The 17110-nt window shown below is 39.9% G+C and overlaps 1 protein-coding gene across 2 annotated transcripts in view; it reads right to left on the bottom strand.

Moving 5' to 3' along the window:
* Window positions 1–17110, bottom strand: part of LOC116463820 (tetratricopeptide repeat protein 19, mitochondrial) — a 29802-nt gene that overhangs the window by 1410 nt on the left and 11282 nt on the right. For both annotated transcript variants that reach the window (XM_032147083.2, XM_032147085.2), the window contains 2 exons: window positions 2158–2312; window positions 654–816 (listed from right to left, as the gene is read on the bottom strand). In XM_032147083.2, coding sequence (XP_032002974.1) covers window positions 654–816; window positions 2158–2312 — 318 coding nt within the window. The remainder of the gene's footprint in view (window positions 1–653; window positions 817–2157; window positions 2313–17110) is intronic.

Below are 17110 nucleotides of genomic sequence, written 5' to 3'. Positions count from 1 at the left end.
GACAGTAAGAAGAAAGTGTGTGTTTTCAAGGTGATTCTGAAGAGACAGCACAAATGCAGATATAGGGCTAATTTACTGTGTGCTTATGAAGTGACAGGCTGGTGCTGCCTCATTTCATCCCCATCTGACAGGCTGGAACTCCACTGAATGCTGTGGGATTCCTAACAGTCCTTTCCAGTATATCCTGAGGCCTTTGATGAGCCAAAGATTTCATGAATGGTGGTATGTGTAATACACCTGTCATCCCAGGTTTCTGAAAATGATAGGTATCATGTGCTGACACTAAGAAATGTCTGACAAACTGATACTTCCTGTCATAAAGCTTCACCAGCACACTGTGAGAAACACATTGTAATTGAACACATTTAGAAATCTGTAAAGCACTACTGACGTAAGGTACTATCAATCATTGCAAGGTTTTCTCCAGCTTGATGGGGTTCGACAGGCTAGTGCAGGTCTGTAGAAGTTATGTGAATTGAACACAATAGTACTTCAACCTAATCAATACCTCCTTTTTCTGCCATTCAACCATGCTTTTAATTTACATGTTTCTTCGTTGGCCCTTGCCCTCCCTACATACCATTTCACAAATTTATCAATCCAGTGACATCCCTCCCTTAAAGCAAGTCAGTTAAGTTTCCATTGCTACCTACCTCTGTGCATCAAAACTGCAGCTAGATTACTGAGTACCATGTGTAGCTCAGGATGATTTATCTGTCTTGCCAGATCTGATGCCCTTTGCATATAAATATAGGCCTCATCAAAGCGGCCCTGTGCATCCAGGGTAGTAGCCAGGTCACTCATCAGCACAATGGTCTACATGTAAAAGAAAAAAGTTTTTTCTTTAAAAACATGCCTACACAGAACTTTAATGTGGAGTGCATCCAACTCTGAATACTAAGATTTCATCTTTCTTAGCATTCCACAAAAGATGAGGGATACCAGCCTTTAACAAATTTGTAGGCATTTGGCAATCACATTGTACAGTGGACAATGTTAGTTCGACCTTTTGGGAAATAATACAAATCTGGAAATTAGGTAACAGACAGTGCTTATTAATCCAACTAATTACCCAATTAGAAGCACCAAATGAAAAACAACAGCAAGAAGCTACACATATGATCTCCTTTAAGGCTGAGCAACTTTGAGAAGCCGGCCTCCTATGGTTTGATTGCCTCTGGAGCCCCACTGTATTATGTTGTTCCTGCTGATAACCCTGAGGCTCATCAAAAACAAGAAATACACCATCTATTTTAGGAAGATGCCCAGTAGGAGTTTTTTTTAATTTGGCTACTGTAAGAGGTAGACTTCCACACCTACTTCCCCACTGATGCCATGCTCTAAGCCCCCTGACTCTAGTACTTGGAGATCTGAATTCTGTACTTGCTTATTATTCCTCACTCCATTAAGGGACTCTTCATAATAAGTTGTAAATCCCTTTCATGGAGATAATTCATAGCTCAACCTCGCTTTTCTTCCAAAACATATTACTCACCCTACCCATGTACCTCAGCCTTGGGACACATTCAGTTAAAATTGTTACGTCTTATATTGGCAGTAGCGAGCATTCATAGACAAAGCGATCCACTCCTTACATCTAAGAACTTATGTGGATGGAGGGGAGACCCAAAGAGATGATTTCAATTCAATGTGTTTAGTGTTCTAACACAGAGCTTTACAAGTTATACTTAAATTCTATAATATGCCAATGGCTTAGAAGTGTTTTTAATGTGGTCCCTTGTTCCTTCCCTCACCTCCTGCCATTTTAACTGTGGGGCAAGGGAGGCAAGGATATTTGTGTATTAAACTGTTCCTCATAAGCTTCTAATAGGGGTATCTACAGACCTCACTCTGAAATACTGTGCCGTGTCCATTGAAGCCTGACCAGTCCTGCCCTGTAGAAAAGTTGCTCTGTTGTGCAAACCATGGATCATGCAAAAAGTTCCGGGCAGACCCAGTAACTGATAACTAGTCTCAAATCCTTTCTAAAACAAGTAGTTGGGGTGAGGGTGCTGGTGATAAGAAAATGAGTAGACTGGGGAGCAAGGAGGATCTAGGACCATCTGCTGATCCTGTTACCCATGAGTGTGACATTTCACACCCTTCAATTTTGAAGCCTTTGTTTTATATTCCCCCTTCTGTGTTTTCCTCCCTTACCTGTGGGTGTCTTTCTCCTTGTATTTCTTCAGAAATCTGCAGAGCTTTTTCATACATCCTTTGTGCCTGTGACGGCTGCTTGGAGAACAGAAGGTAGCGAGCACAGGCGTCTAAGCACATGCCCAAGAGGAGGTGGGTATTGGCTTTCTCTTCCACTAAGGAGAAAAGAGGAATCAGCAAATCTACCCAAATAGTTGTTACCAGGACCCACAAGTATGTCAGCAGAATGGGACCCACATGTCACTTAGGGAACAATGTAGGTGGATTAACATCCGGTTAAATGACCTATTCCAGACTAGCTGGAATCATGGAACTTCACCCCACATTTTAAGTAGATTAAGAGTCTGCACATCAATTAAAATGTGGAATGTTATTTTTAGTTTGAAACAAATAATATTCAGCAGAAACAAATGAAGATAAACCAAAAGAAGAATGAGTTAACAACAAAAATTCAAGGCCAATGAAAAACCTGTATGGTATAAGAAAAACAATGCAGGAAGAAGACAGAGAACACTCAGAATCCTGAAGTGCAAAATCACAAGCCGAATTTAAAGAATTCAAGGTAAAAGCTGGGCGTGGTGGCTCACACCTGTAATCCCAGCACTTTGGGAGGCCGAGGCGGGTGGATCACAAGGTCAGGAGATCGAGACCATCCTGGCTAACATGGTGAAACCCCGACTCTACTAAAAATACAAAAAAAAAAAAAAAAAAAAATTAGCCAGGCGTGGTGGCGGGTGCCTGTAGTCCTAGCTACTCAGGAGGCTGAGGCAGGAGAATTGCTTGAACCCAGGAGGTGGAGGGTCCAGTGAGCCGCGATTGCACCACTGCACTCCAGCCTGGGCGACAGAGCGAGACTCTATCTCAAAAAAAAAAAAAAAAAAAAAGGTAAAATTCAAACAAGCTAATCATTCAGAGAAGAAGAATAAAGCTTACAATGACATAGCACCTCTCAACACGTTCAAGAATTGACTATACGATGTCTGAAAAAGAACAAGCTTAAAATACCTAATGCCACATAAGAAGAATTGGAGACATAGATCTAGAGAACAGTAACCTATATCAACCTGGGTAAGACTTCTAAAAGATGATACAAATTATGTAGAAATGGTCATAAGCAAGATTATATGGAAATTCTGCCAACAACTCAGCAGGAGGTAACTGTTAACACAATAAAAGACTAGAAAAAGAGGTTACCTTAGATAATCTTGGGTTCAGTTGGGTTTATTTACCAGCAAAGCTGTCGTTCATATCAAGCCCTTTCCCTTCTATGTCTTCAGTTTTCAGAAATCTTACAAGTGGCATAGAGTTTAAGGAAGACTATGTTACTAAAATGAGACTTTTCTTTTTTAATACCTTCCCATTTAGAAAAAAAGTGCAGCTTGCTTCTATCGCTTACCTAATTTTACATAAATATGCTCTTTGAGGCTGGAGCAAATTGATTTTCAATGTGAAAATAAACTATTAAAAGTGTTCTTGGAGTTATTTCTAAAGAGACCACCAGAATCATCTGTATCATCAGACTCATCTATTTCAGAAAAATCAGATTCATCAAATGAATCTTCAACCAACAACTATTCGAGAATGATGTTAACATCATGCGTAGGCATGCTATGTTTTCTAGGATCTGACATTTTCAGCGATCAAGAATTACTGTATTTTGTAAATGGAAATACCATTACTAAAAACAGAATGCTATAAATAGAATGATGTCTTGTTTCCAAAGTTGATATACTAGAGCAATGTGAAAATGATAAAAGTGAGATATTTTGTGGCAACGATTTAAAAAGATGTTCAGTAGTATAACAAAAGTACAAGAATAAAGTGACAAGCAATTCTGGTGGAAAATTGTTACCCTTGTTATCACTGAGTAGTGGAGTGGAAGCAAAAGCAGTAAAACTTTTTAGAGAAAACAATGAGGTACAATTTAGCTATAATCTCTTAAAAATACATTTAAAATTCACAGCACATTCTGACCACAATAAAAATGGAAACACTTTTTTAAAAGCAAACTTTTCTAAAGATAAATGTACTATTACTGAACTTTAGAAAACATAAGAAAACTTTAAGCAACTGCCAAGAGAAAATTTCATAGTTCCCCCAAAGAGTTCTTTTGCTAGTAATTTACTTAAACATGGTTCTTTGAAATATTAACATAAAAATTGCTAAAAGTTAGACAAGAAAAAAATCATGTACTTTAATAACAACTGAGAAATATTGGAATCGTTTATACACAGCCCCTAAAGGATCATTTGAAACTGAGGCATATTTACTTCTTCAAACATAAATGATTCTCTTTCATAAATAACTTCTAGTCACAGAAAAAGATAGATATGCTACTATATACTCAGTCCATGAAGCAAACAGGATTCACTATAGAATTTTTTACTCAAAATATTACCAAATGGAATAATCAGATGTATTAAGATGACCAAACAGCATTTATTCCAGGAATAAAAGAATGGTTCAGTATATCAAACTAGGTTTACATAAATATAGACTAAAGGGAATTTGATAAAGTACTGGAGCAATTATATGCATTTGTAACAATAGCAAAAGAGCATCTCTAATTTAGGAAAACTTGAGCGTAGGCCTCTAACTCTCCTCTACCCCCTCACCATCAATAGCAATATAGGAAAGTCTACAAGGGTCTTTGAAACTAGAGATATTTGTTGCCCAAATTCCAAGAATATCCTGAAATTTCTGCTAAACTAAATCTCTTGTTAATCAGCTGATTAGCACTTCCTGATTAGTGTTAATGGTTTTAGTGGAGGGAATAAAGCAGAATCTAACCTAATGCTATAGATGAAACCCATCTGCTTCAAACACCTAGAAATCTTAGATAAACTATAACACACATCCTTTCCATGCACAGCTGAGCTCCCAAGAGCCAGAAATTAGGAGTAAGCTAAAACCCAAAGTGGAGAGTCTGTGAATTGACAGAGCAGAATCCCCGTTTTTGTTGTAGCTTGAGTGTCTCTGTAATCCAGGAATTAAAGCTGTTGATGTGTACTAAACAAAATGAGATCTGAAGCCAATGCATAAAATCAGGATGATTACCATTAGGACCACAACCCCAGGAAAAGAATGTATGTGAAAAATATTGCACCACTCCAACCTACACTCCCCTTAACCCCCCCGACCACAGGCACAGGGAGACAACAAGGAGCCTTGAATGGCCAAGTCTGGAATCTAGATGAGAAAAATGACTACCCTGTAAATGTGATGTCTAAATTTATAACATCCACTTCGGCCAGGAAGACACAAAACTATTCTGGAATCTCACTGTATAGCTAAAACCTTGCTGAAGATGAATGTATAATCCAAGATTAGTAAACATGACAATTCATCATGAGAATCAGCAGACAGTAAAAAAGCAGGCCTCATCCCCCCAAAATTTTAAAAAATCAGACAACTCCAGTAGTTCTAACTCCTCACTTCCAGTAAGTCAAGCAGCATACACCACCTCAGAGTCTTGTACCTGTAATTGCCCTTTGCCTGTAATTTTCTTCCCTCACAAATAGCCACTTGGCCTATTCTTTCCAATTCATCAGGTTTCATACTAACAAGGCCTTCCCTACTCCCTCTATAAGACACCATACTGCCCCAACATATTCCTGGTATACATATTCCTTCATAAATATCTACATAGCACTTTGGATACACCAACTTACTGGGTAGTGCTTACTATGTGTCTTTCCCTCACCAGAAATGTAGCTCCATGAGGCAGTGACTTTTTTTGTTTTTTCTTTTTTGAGACGAAGTCTCACTCTGTCACCCAGGCTGGAGTGCAGTGGCAAAATCTTGGCTCATTGCAACCTCCGCCTCCTGGGTTCAAGTGATTCTTCTGCCTCAGCCTCCCGAGTAGCTGGGACTACAGGTGCGCCACCATGCCCAGCTAATTTTTTTTTTGTATTTTTATTAGAGACAGGGTTTCACAATATTGGCCAGGCTGGTCTTGAACTCCTGACCTCATGATCCACCTGCCTCGGCCTCCCAAAGTGCTGGGATTACAGGCGTGAACCACCACACCCGGCCAACTTTGTTTTATTTATATCTGTATCTCAGCACCTAGCAGCATATCTAGCGTGTAATGGGCACTCAGTATTTCTGACTGAATTATTGAATGAATGAACAAATAGAAGGAATTATAAAAGGGCTGGGCGTGGTGGCTCACACTTGCAATCCTGTACTTTGGGAGGCTGAGGCAGGAGGACCATTTCAGCCCAAGAGGTCGAGACCAGCCTGGGCAACATAGCAAAACCTCATCTCTACTGTCCCTCACCACCCCCCAAAAATACATATAAGCCAGACATGGTGGCACGTGCCTGTAGTCCTAATTCTTCTGGAGGCTGAGGTGGGAGGATCACTTGATATCAGGAGTTTAAGGTTGCAGTAAGTTGTGATCGTGTCACTGCACTCACTCCAGCCTGGCCAACAAAGGAAGACCTTGTCTCTTGGCGGGGGGCGGGGAGTGAGGGAAATAAGGTACTGAATTAAATAGCGAAAAATTATAATGAAACTAAAAATAGTTATAATTACAAATTTAAACATTAGCACCCCATGAATCTATGAAAATCCAATATAGAGATGTCATTACAAATCAAGACATAAGCACAAACTATGAAGATAAATATCAAGATTGTTAGTATACAAATTTTTAATCTATGTCAAATGCCCTAATGTGAAAAGACAAGCTACAAGAGATATGTAACCCACAAAAATATAAAATGATCGAATACATAAGGAACTCTTACAAATTGTTAAGAAAAAGACAACCCCTCAAAAATCTAAGCAAAAGATATGAAGAAATAATTTTCAGAGCAGGTAATCTGAATAACTAATAAATACAGTAATCAGAAACACATAGTGAAGCCACAATGAAATTCCTTTTCAAACCCAGCAGATTATCAAAAACATCTGATGATAACAAAGATATACAGAGAACATCACGAACACTAATATACTGCTAGTCAAAATGTAAACTGGTAAAACCACTTTGATGAGCAATTTGGTTTTTGTTGTTGTTTTTGAGACACAGTCTTGCAGTGGCGTGATCTCAGCTCATTACAACCTCTGCCTTCCTGGGTTTAAGCGATTCTCATCCCTCAGCCTGCTAAGTAGTTGCGATTACAGGTGCCCACCACCATGCCTGGCTTTTTTTTTTTTAAGTAGAGATGGGGTTTCACCATATTGGCCAGGCTGGTCTCCAACTCCTGACCTCAAGTGATCTGCCTGCCTCAGCCTCCCAAAATGCTGGGATTACAGGTGTGAGCCACTACACCCTGCCTGATAAGCAATTTGGTATATGCACCCCGGCAACTCCACTTTTATGTAATATTCCAGGTGTGCACAAAGACAAGTCTAAGAATGTTCAGTGAAGTATGACTTTTAATAGCAAAACATATAGAATAACCCAACAGGTCCATCAATAGAACTGTGGTATATTTCTACAATGGACTACTATACCATAGTTGTAGTGAGGGAACCACACAGGGCCACCTTTAGCTTGTATCCACACTTGTGAGAACAGAAAAAAGGTTCAACTTACCTCTCACCCCAGTGGATTAATTAGAGGAAGTCACCCTTTAAAGACAGATGCAACCCAGCAGACATGCAGTTTGGCAAGCAAACAGGGCTTCTGTGCTAAGAAAACTGCTTTAAATAGCAGCCCGATAAATCTCATCAACATAATATTGAGTGACAAAAGCAAACTACAAAACCAGTTGTACAGTATGATACCATTCATATTAAGTTTAAAAACATATTAGCCCTATTGTGTATTTTTTTGTTTTTGAGACAGAGTCTTTGCTCTGTCACCTAGGCTGGAGTGCAGTGGCACAATCTCGGCTCACTGCAACCTCTGCCTCTCAGGTTCAAGCGATTCTCCTGCCTCAGCCTCCCGAGTAGTGGGGATTACAGGCGCCCGCCACCATGTTGGGCTAATTTTTGTATTTTTAGTAGAGACAAGGTTTCGCCACGTTGACCAGGCTGGTCTTGAACTCCTAACCTCAGGTGATCCAACTGTCTCGACTTCTCAAAGTGCTGGGATTACAGGTGTGAGCCACTGTACCGAGCAATATATTGTTTATTGATACATACAAGTGCAATAAGTAGGCAAACAAAACCAAATTCAGGATAGTAGCTACCCCTAGGCAGGGAGGGGTATACAGGGGTTTAAATATCCAAAAAAAAAAAAAAAAATTCTAAAGCAAATATGGTAAAATATTGAAATCTGGCCAAGGCTGAAAGTACACAGATATTTGGTAAGTCGTCAAAACTTTACTTTTGTTTGAAATCTGTTTTTTAAAAAATTACATCAGAGGGCAGCCAGGCACGATGCCTCATGCCCGTAATGCCAGCAATGCCAGCATTTTAGGAGGTCAAGGCAGGTAGAATACTTTAGCTCAGAAGTTCAAGACCAGCCTGGGCAAGATGGTGAAACTCTGCCTCTAGGAAAAATCCAGAAATTAGCCAGCCATGGTGGCATGCGCATGCAGTCTCAGCTACTTGGGAGGCTGAGGTAGGAGGATCAGTTGAGCCTGGGAGGTTGAGGCTGCAGTGAGCCATGACCACCACTGCACTCCAGCCTGGGCGACACAGTGAGACCCTATCTCAAAAAACAAAAAACAAATCAAAAGAAAAGCACAGAACTGACTTTTCTTAATAATAAATCGGTAATGTGGAATATCGACTGAAGAAACTCCCAAAATATAGATGAGAAAACTGATGGAAGAGGGGATAATGTGCAGGATAGAGAAGAGAGAGGTCAACATACAGGTAAATGACATTCCAGAGCAAGACACCAGATCATGTGGGACAGAAGCATTGAGCCAGGATAGACTACAGAAGCTCCAGAGAACTGGACGCTAAAAATGAAGGTTCACCAGGGACTAAGCAAGCTTTATAAACAGACAACTCCCTAACCTTATGCTCATGTAACTTCTGAGTCCAGCAAAGCATCTGAGCAGGAGAAAATAGACTGCTTAAAAAACAAGGCAAATATGCAGGCTTTAGAATTCTCCTCTGCAATAAATTCCACTAAGTCTAAAATTCCAGATCACAGAGAAAAAACAAGTGAGGAAAAGGGAAAGGAAGGATAATGTTAAAATGTACTCATCTCATTTTAGAGAAGAAACTGAAAACAATTTTTTTCCCTCTGACTCAATTATGTCTTTAAGAAACGTTTAGGTTACTCCTTATACAACTGAAAAATCACATATATGTATACCTTCCCTACAAAATACAAATACAGATCAGTGAGGGAAAAGTTCCTATAAGAGGAACTGAAAACAATCGAATTAACAAAAATGGAAAGCACTTTTTAAAATGCAATAATTAGACCAATTATCCCTTTCAGTACTAATTTGTTTTGTTTTGTTGTTTGTTTGAGACGGAGTTTCGCTCTTCTTAACCAGGCTGGAGTGCAATGGCGAGATCTCGGCTCACTGCAACCTCCGCCTCCCAGGTTCATGCGATTCTCCTGCCTCAGCCTCCTGAGTAGCTGAGATTAGAGGCACCCGCCACCACACCCAGCTCATTTTTTGTATTTTTAGTAGAGACGGGGTTTCACTATGTTGGCCAGGCTGGTCTTGACCTCCTGACCTCAGGCGAATCCGTCTGCCTCAGCCTCCCAAAGTGCTGGGATTATAGGCGTGAGCCACTGCCCCCAGCCTCAATACTAATTTTTTTTTTTTTTTTAGCCAGAGTCTCACTCTGTCACCCAGCCTGGAGTGCAATGGCGCGATCTCGGCTCACTGCAAGCTCCGCCTCCTGGGTTCATGCCATTCTCCTGCCTCAGCCTCCCAAGTAGCTGGGACTACAGGCACCCGCCACCACACCCGGCTAATTTTTTTGCCTCACTAATTTTTAAAAGGTTTTCAGATTCCATGTCAGAAGACAATGATACTCAGGTTTTAAAAAAAATCCAACCATAGCCTTCTATAAAAGATATACTGAAAAATGACTCAGAAAAGTTTTAAGGGTAAGATATAGTAGATAATATAAAACTAGAATTTGTAACAAATACCTTGAATAGGGAAAAAGGAATCATTTTCCTGATGAAGGGACAATTCATAACAAATATATGTATATATATCTGAGCCTGTCTAAACAGAGCACAGAAACATGTATAAAGAAAAAAGATTATAAAAAATTTATCGGCCAGGCATGGTGGCTCATGCCTGTAATCCCAGCACTTTGGGAGGCTCAGGCAGGCGGATCACCTGAGGTCAGGAGTTCAAGAACAGCCTGGCCAACATGATGAAACCTCGTCTCTACTAAAAATACAAAAAACTGGCCAGGAGCAGTAGCTCATGCCTGTAATCCCAGCACTCTGGGAGGCTGAGGCAGGCGGATCACCTGAGGTCAGGAGTTCGAGACCAGCCTGGACAACATGGTGAAACCCGATCTCAACTAAAAATAGAAAAATTAGCCAGATGCAGTGGCGCACACCGGTACTCCCAGCTACTCGGGAGGCTGAGGCACGAGAATCACTTGAACCCAGGAGGTGGAGGTTGCAGTAAGCCGAGATCGCGCCACTGCACTCCAGCCTGGGCAACAGAGCAAGACTCTGTCCCCGCCCCGCCCCCACCCCCAAAAAAAATAGAACAACTAGACAAAATCAGTAAGGACACAAAAGACTTGAATAACACTATAAACCAACTAGACCAAACAGACATTCACAGAAAACTCCATTCAACAGAATACACATACTTTTCAAATGCACATGCAACCTTCTCCAGGATAAGCCATATGTGAGGCCATACAACAAGTCTCAATAAATAAAATCATGCACAGTTGTTCTCTGAACACAATGGAATGAAACTGGATTCAACAGAAGAAAATTTGAGAAATTCACTGTATGTGGAAATTAATCAATATACTCCTAAATATCCAGAGTCAAAGAAGAAATCCCCCCAAAAATTGGAAAATACTTGAGACACATGAAAATATAACTTACCAAAATTAATGAGATGCAGCTAAAGCTTATAGTTATAAATGGCAATTATGTTAGAAGAAAAACCTTAAATCAATAACCTCATCTCCCAACTAAGAGACCAGAAAGGGAACAAAATAAACCCACAGCAAACAGGAGAGATGTAATAAAGACAGAGTAGAAATAAGTGAAATGGAAAATAGAAAAACAATAAAGAAAATTAATGAAACCAGAAGTTGGCTCTTTGAATGAATAAACAAAATTAACAAAAACCAAGGAAAAACTATACATACAATAGCCAGGAAGGTCCTTCATAAATTGATAGTAGTAAAATATAGGTGCCAAATCATATAATAAATAAGACTAGTAAATATATCACATTCCACAAACTTTTATATAATAGTGCCTAATGAGTACTGGTCATAGTCCTGGAGCATTTAATTCTCGTAACTCTATGAGGTAAGTTCTATTATTATTTTCATTTTATTGATAAGGAAGCTGAGAACAGAGAAGTTAAATAACTTGTCCACTGCTAGTAAGTGGCAGAACCAGAATCTGAACTTAGGCTCCAGACTTTAAGCACTCATGGAACCAAATATTATGTCATCAAAAATAACTTTCTAGAAATGTTTTATTTAATATATGAAAATAAAAACTTTCCAGGAAAGGAGGAGGAAGGAATCAATGGGAAACATCTTTTTACTAATTTAAAAAGAAATCCATAAAATTAGGATCTAGAAAAGGAAGATGATCTCAGATACGTAAGAGTAGCGTAAAATATGCTTTAAAAATATAATTCCTTAAAGTTTCTTCTAGGAAATTAATAAGTTATAAAATTTGTTCACCCATACGTTCATTTATTCAATAGATATTTATTAATGCTTATCATGTATTTAGCACCGTCCTATATTGAAATTAAGAAAATAGAAGAAATACATGAGTAATGAAGAAGGAAGAAAAAAGCTGCCGGAGAATTAACTCAGGAGTTCTGGTCCATCTGGCATCATAGACTCTACAACTTTCAAGGAACAGACCATTCCAATGCAATATCCCACACTTATTTCAGAATAGAAAATATAGAAAGCATCCCAATTCATTTTATCACATTAATACAATCCTGCGATAACAAACAATACAATAAGAAATTCACTGTGGATCTCATAAGAAACACAAAAGTTACATATCAGCATTAAATATTATCCAACACTACACAGGTACTAAGCAATTAACCTACAAGCAAGCCTGGTCTGCTCTAGATATATAATAGTAATAAATCTATTCATATATTTTGGTACCAAATTGGATATAAGACTAAGTTGCCTATTACTACTATTGCTTGATGGTCTGAAGGTACAGCCAATGAACTAATTTTATAAAGGGTAGGGAAGGGAGACAGTAGTATAACTCTCTGGAAGGGAACAATTACAGGTTGAGTATTCCTTATCTGAAATGTTTAGGACCAAAAGTGCTTCAGATTTCAGATTTTTTCAGTTTGGAATATTTCCTTTGGATACTGCCAGCATTCCAAAACCAAAAACCCAAATCCAAATGCTCCAATGAGTACTTTCTTTGTGCATCATGTTGGCACTCAGAAAGCTTCAGTTTTGGGGGATGCTCAACCTGTATCATGATTTCTGGAATGTATGATTATAAATCTGGAATTAGTGTGAGTATCAACTGAAAAGCAAAGAGTTCAGTCAAGGAATCAGTCAGAATCAAATTTAATAAATAGCTGTCATCTATATGAAGAAAACTATAATATAAGCAGGAACTATAGAATGTTCCTCAGTGAGATGGCTTACTATTACAAAGATCTTCCTTTGCTAGCAGAGCAGCTGGTTTGTCCCAGTATCCATTCTTTTCTCACATGACTCACATCCTCAGGAAACGAGACTGATGAATTTTAGCCAATCATGATAATCCATTTTTCTTGCCAAGGACTGGGTTAGAAATGGCATGTAACCCAATTCTAACCAATGAGAAGTAAGGATAAATCTACTTGGAGACCTCTAGGAAAGATTACCTTGATCCTATGAGAAACATCAAAGATGTCTCCTTTTCCTCTGGATACTGTCATTTCTGGATGAGATTCCTGGGAATTGTTACAGTTTCACATTTCAACCACCAGGGGAGCATGAGAAAAAAGCCAATACATGAGTGAGGAAAGATGGAAAGAGCCTGTTCCTTTATGATTTCAGTGAATCACGTTGTCAGCTAACTCAACAGCCTGCTCCCTATTGCTGAACTGCCAGTTACTTGACATAAATGTCCTTACTGTTAAACCTAATTTAGCTGAAATTTCTGCTCTTTGCAGTCAAAGATATGCTAACTTATTCAGATGGCAATCTCCCCAAACTAATTTATAAATATAATGCATATCTCATAATTCAGTCTGAAAGCACTTTAGGAACTTGACAAAATAATTCTAAAATTCATGTGAAAACAGTGAAATGTGGGAAGGTATTTTGCAAAGGAAGCATGTGTCAACTGTCCTACCATATAACTCAAATATATAATTCAAACAATGTATACTGTTATAAAACTCATCAGATAAATATATCAGAATGGAAAACCCCAAAAGAAACCCAAGTATGTACTAATTAGTACATATAGATTGATTACTATCTGCAAGAAAACAGTCACCAGCTTCACACCAAAATACCAGGTATACTAAAAAGTTAAAACTGTTTAGAAATAAAAGGAAAAAAAATAGAAAATTATAAGGAAAGATGAGCGAGAATGCATACAATTTCAAAGCTTGAAAAATACCTCTTTAAGCATTAAGCTCCAGAAGAGCAAGGACTTTTGCCTTACTTGCTGCTATTCAAATCCTAGAATACCTGGCACAGAACAGCTACTCAGTATTTATTAAAGATGAATAAAAGCAAAGGAAATTAGAAATTAATTCTGATCTAATTCTGAAAAGATTACTCATGCAAGTCATAAAAATGCCCTAAAATGAATACATATTATGATTCATTTGTATAATTTTAATTTTTTTTGAGACAGGGTCTCTATTGCCTATGCTGAAGGACAGTGGCAGTATGATAGCTGACGGCAGCCTCAACCTCTTGGGCTCAAGTTATCCTCCTGCCTCAGTCTCCTAAGTAGCTGGGACCACAGGCATGTGCCACCGTGCCCAGGTAATTTTTTTATTTTTTGAAGATACAGGATCTCACCATGTTGCCCAGTCTGGTCTCAAACTCCTGGGCTCAAGTGATCCTCCCACCTTGGCCTCCCAAAGTATTGGGATTACAGGCATGAGTCACTCCACCCAGCCTATTTAAATTTTTAAAAGCAATATGCAAAAACTAAATGACATCTTCTTAAGGGACACAGTAAAACAAAAGAAAAGCAAATAGGCCTGGCGTGGTGGCTCACGCCTGTAATCCCAGCACTTTGGGAGGTTGAGGCGGGCAGATCACCTGAGGTCAGCAGTTCGAGACCAGCCTGACCAACATGGAGAAACCCCATCTCTACTAAAAATACAAAATTAGCTGGGCGTGGTGGCATATGCCTGTAATTCCAGCTACTCGGGAGGCTGAGGCAGGAGAATCACTTGAACCCAGGAGGCGGAGGTTGTGGTGAGCCGAGATCATGCCATGGAATGACAGTGACAAGATTAAGGAGAGTAGTATCTCAGGTAGGAAGAGCTCCAAAGGTACTGGTAATGCTGGATCACTTGTCTATTCTCACAATCCGCTTCCGCCCCCCCAGCCCCAAGACAGGGTCTTGCTCCGTCACCCAGGCTGGAGCACAGTGGTGCGATCTCAGCTCACTGCAACCTCCACCTCCCAGGCTCAAGAGATTCTCACCTCAGCCTCCTGAGTAGCTGGGACTACAAGTGCGCAACACCACGCCCAGATAATTTTTGTAAACATGGGGTTTTGCCACATTGCCAGGGCTGGTCTTTAACACCTGACCTCAAGTGACCCACCCGCCTTGGCCTCCCAAAGTGCTGGGATTACAGGTGTGAGCCACTGTCCCTCGCCAATTCTCATAATTCTTTATACAAATGTTAATTTCACATTCCCTTTTTATTAGAAAAAAAAAAACGCACTCTATAAACACAAATCAGGAGGAAAACCCAAGAGACAAAGGATTAATATTTTTACAATAAAGCTCCAATAAAAAATAAATCAGCACCCTAAGACATGGTGAGAAAAAAAAAAAGATAAACCTCACTGTTTATCAAAGAAATGCTAGATAATGCATCAAGGCCATATCATCAAGCTAACAAAGATTATAAAAGTTAATGAGTTTTGGGGAGGAGGACATAGCCTTATCACAATAATAAAAACCACTAACAAACTCTTTTTGAGCAGCTACAATGTATTATTCTAAGTACGTTTTATGTATTAACTCATTCCACCTTCCTAAAGGTCCTATGAGTATTACTCTTAATCCCACACTGAAGAAAAGTAATTTGACCAAAGTCACAAAGTACATAAATAGCCAAACCAGGAAATGTAAATTAACATAGTCCTTTCAATGGCAATTTGGCAATAGTCATTAACAACCTTAAAATGTGCTACTCTTGACTTGGAAATCTCAGTGCTAAGAATCCACTTTAAAAAAACAGGTTTGGACACTATCTTGATGCCCAATAACAGCTTTACTATTCTGAACTGAACACACGCATTCCTCTCCACTCCTTCCCCAAATACCACTAAAATGAAAGTTACAGGATGAAAAAGATATAACGCGGCCGGGCACGGTGGCTCACGCCTGTAATCCCAACACTTTGGGAGGCTGGGGCGGGCGGATCACCTAAGTCAGGAGACCAGGCCGGCCAACATGGTGAAACCCCGTCTCTACTAAAAATACAAAATTAGCCAGGCATGGTAGCTCACGCCTATAATCCCAGCTACCCAGGAGGCAGAGGCATGAGAATTGCTTGAACCCAGGAGGTGGAGCTTGCTGTGAGCCAAAAGTGAGCCACTGCACTCCAGCCTGGGCAACAGAGTGAGACTCCGTCTCAACAAAAACAAAAACAAAAAAAGGAAGATGAAGACTGAATGCCTGTGGCCAGCCATGCCAATGAAAAGTGAGCCAACATGAACTCTAGAATACTGGGAAAGCTTATGAATTGAAGAAAGCAAGTAATATGTAAAAGTGAGGAATTTGGCATATACATAACAAACGGAGCCACAAAAAAACCTAGTTAACTTCAGAGGAAGCAAAACGTACACAAAAGGAAATGTAATTGTGTAATCGTGTTACTTGGCTCAGCAGCTAACGCTATTCATACACTCATGATGTAGACACAACCAGAAACTGCACTAAATCTTCACTTTTCCATAAACCAACATATTCTGAAAATAATGAACTAGGAAATAGCAAGTTTATATTATTGAAAAATGTGAAGGTAAATACCAGAGGAAATTGGTTAAGAGTTGAAAATAAGGGTCGGGCATGGTGGCTCATGCCTGTAATCCCAGCACTTGGGGAGGCCAAGGCGGGCAGATCACAAGGTCAGGAGATCGAGACCATCCTGGCTAACATGGTAAAACCCAGTCTCTACTAAAAATACAAAAATAGCCGGGCGTGGTGGCGGGCGCCTGTAGTCCTAGCTACTCGGGAGGCTGAGGCAGGAGAATGGCGTGAACCCGGGAGGCGGAGCTTGCAGTGAGCCAAGATCGCGCCACTGCACTCCAGCCTGGGCGACAGAGCGGGACTCTGTCTCAAAAAAAAAAGTTGAAAACAGGGCCAAGCACAGTGGCTCACACCTGTAATCCCAGCACTTTGGGAGGCCGAGGCAGGCGGATCATGAGGTCAAGAGATTGAGACCATCCTGGCTAACATGGTGAAACCCTGTTTCTACTAAAAATACAAAAATTAGCTGGGCATGGTGGCACGTGCCTGTAGTCCTGGCTACTCAGGAGGCTGAGGCAGGAGAACCGCTTGAACCCGGGAGGCAGAGGTTGCAGTGAGCCGAGATCGCACCACTGCACTCCAGCCTGGTGACAAGAGCAAGATTCTGTCTCAAAATAAATAAATAAATAAATAAATAAAATA

Source organism: Hylobates moloch, unplaced genomic scaffold (genome assembly GCF_009828535.3).
Source record: "Hylobates moloch isolate HMO894 unplaced genomic scaffold, HMol_V3 SCAFFOLD_69, whole genome shotgun sequence".
Classification (NCBI taxonomy): Eukaryota; Metazoa; Chordata; class Mammalia; order Primates; family Hylobatidae; genus Hylobates; species Hylobates moloch.
Note: the sequence above shows the minus strand (reverse complement) of the source record. Positions and strands in the feature narration are given on the sequence as shown.